The sequence below is a fragment of the Salvelinus fontinalis genome, chromosome 39 (genome assembly GCF_029448725.1).
Source record: "Salvelinus fontinalis isolate EN_2023a chromosome 39, ASM2944872v1, whole genome shotgun sequence".
NCBI lineage: Eukaryota > Metazoa > Chordata > Actinopteri > Salmoniformes > Salmonidae > Salvelinus > Salvelinus fontinalis.
The window spans coordinates 18140022-18150143 of record NC_074703.1 but is presented as its reverse complement, the minus strand read 5'-3'; the positions used below and the strand labels follow the sequence as shown (position 1 = coordinate 18150143).

The 10122-nt window shown below is 41.7% G+C and overlaps 1 protein-coding gene across 1 annotated transcript; it reads right to left on the bottom strand.

The window, feature by feature from the left end:
- Positions 1-5583: 5583 nt before the first annotated feature.
- LOC129838599 (galactose-specific lectin nattectin-like) lies at positions 5584-8368 on the bottom strand. The gene is made up of 7 exons (XM_055905681.1): positions 8278-8368; positions 8110-8179; positions 7825-7884; positions 7469-7602; positions 6388-6522; positions 6024-6162; positions 5584-5887 (listed from the first exon to the last, which is right to left on the bottom strand). The coding sequence occupies exons 2-7, from the start codon at positions 8165-8167 to the stop codon at positions 5820-5822; spliced, it is 594 nt and encodes a 197-aa protein (XP_055761656.1). The 5' UTR covers positions 8168-8179; positions 8278-8368; the 3' UTR covers positions 5584-5819.
- Between the last annotated feature and the right edge of the window lie 1754 nt (positions 8369-10122).

Here is a 10122-nt window from a genome sequence, read left to right as displayed (position 1 = left end):
GAACAAAATTCTCTTAACGCTACCTACCTCCAAACCAGATACCTCATAGCTCTTGACAGGCTTCTCCTGTCCCATTGTCCATAGGAGAATTTCCGTCTTTAACATTAAGCTACCTCATTAATTTCTCTGTACAAAACATCGTTGTGCTACCAGAATCAAGGAAAGCATAGGTGAACACGGTTTTGGTTCCCTTTGTAACCTTCACTTGAACAGGTACTATTGCCAATGTGCAATCCCCACTGGCCCCAGTTCCTTCACCATCTCCCAATGACACGAGAGCACTGCTTGGCTGCTACTCTACCCCTTTCTGACCTTTGAGAGTCTGACCGCTCTTCCTTCTGACACGGAGATCTCTCTTTTCCTTCCATATTTAGAATGGTGGGGTGCCTTCCATTACAGCTTAGGCAGATCCTTCTTTTTTGCAGTCTCTGCTCATGTGACCTTTAGTCAAATAACCAAAACAGAAGACATTGGTTCTCAAGGACTCAATCTAGTGTCGTGTGACTGTGCTTTGACTCGCTTACACTCAACCAAAGGATGCTTAGCGCCGTAGTTCATACATGGTCCTGAGCCTTTGTGGGCCTCAGGTGCATTGCTGCTTTGCTTTTTCCCTTTGGATGTGATTTCCCTTGAAGGGCTTTCAGCTGTGTCATCCACAACTGCCACTGATGTAGCAAAGCTGCTTCCTTTGCTCTTTGATTTACTCCATCTGGAGTCTGTTGTGGTCTTTATTTTGGGGCTGGAAACTGGGTCTTTAATATTGCCAAACAATGGGTCTTGCATGACCTTGGCCTGTCTCTCCATTAAAGTCACAAGGTCACGGAATTTGGCTCTACCAATGCTTCTCTATAAAACATCAAATGCCGTTGACCTCCAGCTCTCTCTTAGTTTGTTCGGACGTTTGGATACAATCAGCTTCAAACTGGAGGGAAGGTTGAGCTCTTCCATGTATTCCAGGTCTTGCATAGTGTTGTAACAGCATCGCAGATAGAACGCATAGCTATACAGTGCTTTTCCATCCTCAGCCTTAACAGGATTTCAATTCAGAGCCTTTTCCATGAAAGCAGTGTTGACTTTTATTTCATTGCCAAAGTGCTCCTCCAGCAATCTTTAAGCCTCAGTGAAGCCCCTTCGCGCATCCACATGAAGACAGCTGCTGACCAGATCCTTAGGCTGACCGGAAGTGAATTTCTCGAGGTAGTAGAGCCTGCCTTCACTGCTACTTGTCTTGGCCTCTATGCCATGCTCAAATGCCTGCATAAAGGACTTGTAATCCAAAGGATTACCCTCAAATGTAGGTATCTCCCTAGCTGGGAGTGTAGCCTGTTTATGATGTACTATGAGCAGGTCAGCTATCTCATTCTGCCTCTTCCTTTTGCTGGTTTCAAAATGGACTGGTAATGTTGACGGTAAGTCTAAGGCCCTTTGCAGTGGGGTTTTTGGAAGAGCACCTAACTTTATGAAATCCATTGGGATTTTCCTTCAGGTAAGCATTCATTCCATCTCCGTTGGCTCCTTCAGAGACTTGTGAATCCGTTTGAATGCTCTCCAGGACCTTTAATTTAGCGTCTGATGCTGCTACTTTTGCTTTCAGTTCCATTGCCTCCTTGGCTGACTGCTGTCGAGCTTCTCCAATTCCAATGCTTGCTTTTCCTTTAATATAGCCGCTTGATGTTCTTGAACGTCTTGATCCAGTCTTTGAAAGCCTCTGTGATGGCACATAAAAAATACTGTCATCTGGGGCAACCATTGTTTGTGGGTCCTGTTGAGTATTTTTTCCATGTTTCCACCTCATTCAGAAATTCTGCAAACGTTTCCATCTTTCCAATCAATTGTTTCATTTTCCTTTCATTCATCAGGGAACACCGCACCTTCAATTCAGTGAGGATCGAATCAAATATTTCAACAGCTTCATTCACAATTTCAACATTTCCTTCCTCAAGCAAACCTTTGATTTTGTTGATTTTGCGTGTGCACCATCCACGTTTTCCTCTACGTATAGAGTTGAGTTACTTTGCTTTATCTTTATTTTCTGCCATAGCAGTGGTTTGGGTTTGACCATCAGACATTTATTTCTCCTTTTATTGATTATGACACTTTGTCGTTTTAATACGTTCACACGTTTTGATTTGCACAGCTTATTCCTTCCTTTGATTGCGCCTATTTCGCCCAGTTTATTCCGTCCTTTGTTTGCGCTCTAGCTCAGCCAGTTTCTTTTATTTCCAACATGCCATTATTCCATTATTTGTGTTTATTTGTTTAGTATTTCAGTTTCTATTCTGCCCTTGAGCTGCGTTCCCATGCAAAACTAGACAGAGAGCTAACAACTAAGTCTTCAATAAAACTCCCAAAGCGTGACTTTTCTTGATTTAATATATTGTAAATGTTTGTTGTAAAACTGCAAAATACAGAAAAGAATATACCGTAATTGCTGGACTATTAAGCGCACCTGAATAGTTGCATAAATACAAAGCACGTGCTAAGGTACCATGCATCTGGCATGATGCCAAACCATATAGCTAATTGTTACTCATAACGTAATTGGCTCTCCTTTCATTACTCTAATAATGTACAACCATCTATGTAGAATAACAAAGCATATTACACTAGAAACAGTAACAAAACTACAGTATTGCATATTTTACAATTCGTTTGCATGACGCAAGAGCAAAGTAATACAGCTAACGACATACATGAAAGGCATTGCAATTTGTGTGAGTAAATGCAACCAACCAACATTGATATGTATGCAACTCTATCAATAACAAAATTATCATCACTAGCTAAATCGAACTTACAAACAAATCGTGTTGTTTTTAGCTGCTTCTATGCGTGCAGAACGAATTCTCTACTTCCTGTTTGCGTAGTCTTTCTAAGTACCGGAAAGCTCCACTAGGGGGCGGAAAATACCATGGAACACAATGAAAATACATTTTAACCATTGTAATAAAATAATCTGTTACCTTCTAACAGGATGGCAGCACAATTTCCATTTATCAAACATTAGCAACCATCGGCACTTTCATCCTTTGTTTGACCAAACAATTGTATGGAACCGATGAGTTAATTCATAAATTCTCAGTGGTTACTCACGACTGCAGAATTGTAGGACTTTAAATTTTTCCAGAGAACTGTCCTCCCGGTCCAAGTGTGCTCTAGGTGAAGAACAATAATCCAGCAGGAGCTTTCCTTCGGCTGAGATTTTTGACTAATGTAGTGGCATATTTTCTCTATTCCATCCAATAAATATGACCGCTGACCTGGTGAGAGAGGGTCTATTTGGGACGTACCCTCACCGCAGGCTTTTCTGCACGTCCGTAGAGATGATGGCAGTGCGGCTTCATCGTTCAAGCATATAAAACTAACGGACTTTCTAATGTAAAAGATAGGAAAATGAAACTGTTCCTTATAATTCCTTTAATTCTAATAACTTATCAGTGCAATAAATGAAGGCTGTTGTGTGCAGTAAATTCAAGATATCATGTGAGTAAGTGCGAGCAAGTGCGAACAAAAAACTATACCGCTCCCCCGTCTAACGAAGACTCCTCCTCGTAGGCCCGACTTCCTCCATCAAATAACCTTTCCTCCTCCCGTAGCCACGGCACCGGCCGCAAAGGGGGGTATTAATCTCCAATAATGGCTTTGCACTAATAATTAAACTAATAATGCTCTGGTTATTGTATACAAATACAAATTGGCTATTTGGCTCTCACAAAAACTTTGCACACTCTTGGCATTCTCTCCACCAGCTTCACCTGGAATGCTTTTCCAACAGTCTTGAAGGAGTTCCCACATTTGCCAAGCACTTGGGCTCCTGAGTGGCGCAGCAGTCTAAGGCATTGCATCTCAGTGCAAGAGGCGTCACTATAGTACCTGGTTCGAATTCAGGCTGTATCACATTTGGCCATGATTGGGAGTCCCACAGGGCGGTGCACAGTTTGCCCAGCATCGTCAGGAGTAGGCCGTCATTGTAAATAAGAATTTGAATCTGACTTGCCTAGTTAAAGAAAGGTTAAATAAAAAAAATTAAAGGCAAAGGGTGGCTACTTTGAAGAATCTCAAATACAAAATATATTTTGATTTGTTTAACACTTTTTTGGTTACTACATGGTTCCATGTGTTATTTAATAGTTTTTATGTCTTTGTCATTGACCAATGCTTGAAAGACTGCAGGTGAGTTATTATACAATGTAGAAAATAGTAAAAAGAAAGAAAAACCATTGAATGAGTAGGTGTGTACAAACTTTGGACTGGTACTGTACGTCAAAATGTAAACCAAACTAGTTGCAACTGGTATTCCTGTGACATAAGGTTGGACCTAGGTGCAGAGAAGAGACCAGATGAGGAATCAGTGGTTAAGGATCAAGACACTTTACTTAGAAACAGTAGCTGCAGGATCACAGTACACTTAGAGGAAAACAACTACGTCTTGAAAAGCCACTCAGGAACCACCCACCCACAGTAAACAATTCTAGCTTCTGCAAAGAACAACAGAAAACACACCTCTTTTAACAGCGAAATCATGAGTGAATTGGACACACCTGAGTGTCGTTAATGTCTCTAGGACAGTCTCTGCCGCCCTCTGGTGACAGGTGGAATTCCACCAGAGGAAATATTTTGGTATAATTCTGGTGATTCCCCTGGGCAGGACTAATCAAGTGTACTCTATGTGGGCTACCAATATACTTGCGTGCAAGCAGGCATGCACGTAATATTTTGTCTCAGCAGAAATGTCATACTGTAGTAGTCAAATCTCTAGTGCACGGTGTGTCGGCTACCTACCTACACGCATGCAAGCATACATACAGGCACAACATCTCTTGAGAGAACACCCACATGAGTATGACACACAACATCAACCCATGTAGCTAAGAAACACTGCAGGGTACAATACTCTGCACTACCATGGTGCGTTTTCCATTTGTTATTCCCCCTCCCCCATGGCATGGTTGCCATCCATGCCCTACTTTACGGTGCAGTAAACAGGCATGTCTCCAGCCAGCTACAGTCCGAGTGCATGGCAGGGAGGTGGAGAACCCCTCGTCTCCATAACCCACTCTCCAGACGGAGAGCACTTAATAAGTCATATCAGCTGATTCTTTAGGGGGGAAGAGTGGACGTAGGGAGGGGTGTTTGGCACGCTGGCTGGCTTTGTGTGTTTGAGGAACTCCTGTAGCAATTGTGTGTTTTTCCATTCTTCCATCCAGCCCAGATCTGACCCAGCCTAAAACCAATCTGAACTCGACTGTCCTCGAATCCCACAAGGCTGACAAGCCAGTTAGCTCCTAGAGTTACTTTTAATCCAATCAGCTGTTTCAACAGCATCTTTCTCATACAAAGTGTATTTGGCCAGCTATATAGCAGTGTCTAGCACCCAACACCATCCTTGGTTAAAAGAGTCTCATATGCTGAGAGCCTAGATAAGGGGTAGGTTCGGTCATTGCAAAGGGGTGTTTGAAATCAATGGTGTACGATTATATACATTGTTTAATGATGGTGATTCTGCAAAGGTAAACCCCTCTCTGGAGCCACCCATGAGAATTTTCTGGGGGGGGTTTGTCAAAATGATCACTCAACAGGAAATATTACAGACTGTGGCTTTATTGAAGAATCCCATCGCCTGAGAGCCTCTCAGATAAAATTAATATTCAAAAATGTATTTTTACAAGTGCTTTTCAAGACACCCAAAATCACTTTACATAATCAGCAATCATCAAGATAAGCCAATACAATCACATTAAAATCAGCAAGAATCTAAAAGTACACTAAACATGAGGGGAGTAACGTTAGAACATGAATTCTCTCCCAATCGGTAGATATTACAGCTTTCTGGAACACATGAATGGAAGTTGCGTCCAGCAGGATGCATCATTCTGCCTGAAGTCACCTGGGAAAGAGGGCAATACAGAGAAAGATTAGTTTTTTTAATGTAACGAAAAAAGGAACACATTACCTTGAAAATGTATTTTTACATCTATCAAAATGTTTGATGAATAATGTGAGGGAGAGTGACAACATCGTACCTCCATAGTTCATCTCCATACAATGCTCATGGCCATTCGTGTTGTCGTTCCCAGCACCATTGTAGGTGTTATCGGGTTGCCCCTGGCCCCAGTTCTGGTAGCTAAACCTGGACCCGTCGCTCCACAGCCAAAGACCCTCCTAAAGAGCATTCAAGCAGATGTGTAACCAGCAGACACTATACGTTATATAAAAATGTTTTGAAGCGACAGTGTTTGTTTACAATTTCATTGTTTACAAACAATGGAGTAAAACAAGCTTATATTTCGGGGTAAGGCACCACTAGGCATTTATACATTATATCCTCAAAGAATCAACGCATCTTACTGTATATGTTTTAGGAGTGTTAAATAAAGTGCTTCTGACCTTGATGGCATCGCTGGCTCCAATCCAGGTGCGCTGGGCTCTGTTGGCACTACTTTGAATGACTGACAGAAGGAAGTTATACTGGAAGAGGCTGTGCACTGACGCCAGGTTACCTCCCAATAGCAAACAGTAATGCTAGAGAGAGACAGGGAATCACACAAAGGTAGAATATTTTGTTTTATTTTTCTAACCTTTATTTTGAGAGGTAAGTCATACTGAGACTGGGGTTTCTTTTACAGATGAGCCCTGCATAAATACTATCAAACACATACAATAGACATTACAAATTATATTAACAACAGACACATTTATCAACATAGCTGTCTCCAATTGTCACGATCATCATCCTCCTCATCTGAGGAGGAGTAGTAAGAAGGATCGGAGGACCAAAATGCAGCGTGGTAAGTATCCATTTTAATTAGAACACTTGACATAGAGAACAAAACAATAAACCAACAAACGAATGAAGATGGAAAAAGTCCCGTATGGTGCTATACACAAAGACACAGGAAACAGGAACAATCACCCACACCCTACAATACAAAACAGGCTCCCTAAATATGGTTCCCAATCAGAGACAACGACTAACACCTGCATCTGATTGAGAACCATATCAGGCCAAACACGTAGAAACAGACAAACTAGACATACAACATAGAATGCCCACTCAGATCACACCCTGGCCAAACAAAACATAGAAACATACAACGCAAACTATGGTCAGGGCGTGACACCAATATTTACTCTGAACTGACAAAGTGGGACCAGAACATGTAATTTCAGAGAGCTCTGTAAGTTGTTCCACATGAAGGGCACAAAAAACTAAAAGCAGCTTCACCCAACTCTGTGGAGACCTTAGGGGCCTCCAGTGTTATCCAAGCCTGAGACCGGCTTTGGTCATTTGTAAGTCTAAATTGAATTAATAATGATAGATATGGGAAGTTTCTGCATGAGTATCTGAATATAAAGAGAAGGAAAAGCATGTCAAGTTTTAGTTGAGCAACCCTGTTAAACACACTAATCGTATGATGTTTAGAATGAGTAAATCTGTCCCTAAATATGGACATTTACAGGTACCTACCTCTGCCTCTGGCCATTTGGCCATGATGGGGACGTAGTGATAGCAGCGTGTCCCATATCTGTGCCAACCAAGTGGGCATGATGAACTCCTGGTTTGTAGTCCCTGCTTCTCCTTCTCTCCCATCTCCTCAGACTCTGTAGGGGGGAGAGATATCATGCAATATCATGATGAAATGATTAGTTCCGACAACACAATCTGAGTGGTCAAAAGTGCGTTCCAGCTGTGATGTTATTGAACACAGCACCACGGCTATCTGTGCGTTATCAGTCCATTAACATTAGCTAACCAACGCAATATTATCGTTTTCTGCAGGTTTCAGAAATCCTGTTGATATGGGATTGAGGATGGCATTTTACCGATTGGCAGGTTGCGTATCAGATTCTGCATAATTTGATTCTCTGTGTCATTCAGATCCCCTACAACAAAGAGAGACAAAGACAGAGGAAAGATGAATACTCATGTGCTCTTTAAAGTGTAGAATGATATCATCAAACTGCATCTGATGAGTGTGAACAGGTAATCAAACCATTGTTAAGAATACCTCTGCTACCTGCACTTCAATAAACACCTCTTTAATCTACACTGTAACTAAAAGGAGTAAACACAAATCTGGTGGAAACTATGAGGTATATCTCTCTTACTTGCATCACCCAGAGCAAAGGCAGCGCTGAGAAGCAGAAATATGGTCAACATCGCCATGGTGATACTCTCCTGAGAAAAAGAGAGAGAAAGAGAGATAGTCTGACGTTGAATTTGTCTTAAGTCTAAGTACTTTAGAACGTAGGTGGAGGTGAGTGTAGGGGACTTACCTGTTGTATAAGGAATCGCTGGTACGTTCTGTTTAGTTGGAGAAAGGGGAGCACTTATATACACCTGACCGCAAGGAAGCAACTCTAGTTTATCAATAGTTAACTCATATTATCGATTTCCTTCTCACGGTGAGTTTATCAATCAAAGAGAGGAGCAAAGTACAGAGAGAGATCTGTACTTTGCTCATATGCAGTGCATTCGGAAAGTATTCAGACCCCTTTGACTTTTTCCACATTTTGTTACATTGCAGCCTTATTCTAAAATGGATTGAATTGTTTTTTCCCCCTCATCAATCTACACACAATACCCCATAATTACAAAGCAAAAACTGCAGCGATTACAGCCTTGAGTCTTCCTGGGTATAACGCTACAAGCTTGGCACACCTGTATTTGGGGACTTTTTCCCATTCTCCTCTGCAGATCCTCTCAAGCTCTGTCAGGTTGGATGGGGAGTGTTGCTGCATAGTTATTTTCCGGTCTCTCCAAAGATGTTCGATCGCGTTCAAATCCAGGCTCTGGCTGGGCCACTCAAGGAAATTCATAGACAATCCTGCATTGTCTTGGCCGTGTGCTTAAGGTCGTGTTGGAAGGTGAACCTTCACCCCAGTCTGAGGTCCTGAGCGCTCTGTAGCGGATCTCTATACTTCGCTCCGTTCATCTTTCCCTCGATCCTGACGAGTCTCCCAGTCCCTGCCGCTGAAAAACATCCCCACAGCATGATGCTTCCACCACGTTTCACCGTAGGGATGGTGCCAGGTTTCCTCCAGACGTGACGCTTGGCATTCAGGCCAAAGAGTTCAATCTTGGTTTCATCAGACCAGAGAATCTTGTTTCTCATGGTTTGAGAGTCCTTTAGGAGACTTTTGGCAAACTCCAAGCAGGTTTTCATCTGCGTTTTACTGAGGAGTGGCTTCCGTCTGGCCACTCTACCATAAAGGCCTGATTGGTGGAATGCTGCAGAGATGGTTGTCCTTCTTGTCCTTCGGTGCCTCGACACAATCCTGTCTCAGAGCTCTAAGGACAATTCCTTCCACCTCAGGTTTGCTTTTTGCTCTAACATGCACTGTCAACTGTGCGACCTTATATAGACAGGTATGTCCAATCATTTGAATGTACCACAGGTGGACTCCAATCAAGTTGTAGAAACAGCTCAAGGATGATCAATGGAAACAGGATGCGCCTGAGCTCAATTTCGAGTCTCATAGCAGAGGGTCTGAATACTTATGTATATATGGTATTTCTTTTTAATACATTTGCAAAATTTCTAAAAACCTGTTTTTGCTTTGTTATTATGGGGTATTGTGTGTAGATTGCACTGTGTACCAGTGCTGGAAAAAGTACTCAATTGTTATACTTGAGTAAAAGTCAAGATATCTTAATTGAAAATTGCTCAAGTGAAAGTCACCCGGTAAACTACTACTTGAGTAAAAGTATTTCATTTTAAATATACTTAAGAATCAAAAGTAAAAGTATAAATCATTGCAAATTCCTTATATTAAGCAAACCAGACAGCACAATTTTCTTGTTTTAGTTTTTTTACGGATAGCCAGGGGTACACTCCAACTCTCAGATATAATTTACAAATTAAGCATTTGTGTTTAGTGAGTCCATCAGATCAGAAACCGTAGGGATGTTCTCTTGATAAGTGTGTAAATTGGGATATTTTCCTGTCAGGGATAATGTATGCAGTAAAAAGTACATTATTTCCTTCAGGAATGTAGTGAAGTAAAAGTAAAAGTTGTCAAATATACATAGTAAAGTTAAGTACACATACTGGAAAAAAAAGACTTTTGTACTTCTTTTTTGTACTGTTCGGGACAGGGGGGCAGCATTTTCACTTTGGA

Coding starts and splice junctions, on each gene's coding strand:
- LOC129838599 (XM_055905681.1), bottom strand. CDS start 8,167: ATGGCGATGTTGACCATATTTCTGCTTCTCAGCGCTGCCTTTGCTCTG. Junction 7,603..7,824: donor GATACGCAACCTGCCAATCG/GTAAAATGCCAT, acceptor TCCCCCCTACAG/AGTCTGAGGAGATGGGAGAG. Junction 6,523..7,468: donor CCAAATGGCCAGAGGCAGAG/GTAGGTACCTGT, acceptor GTCTCTCTCTAG/CATTACTGTTTGCTATTGGG.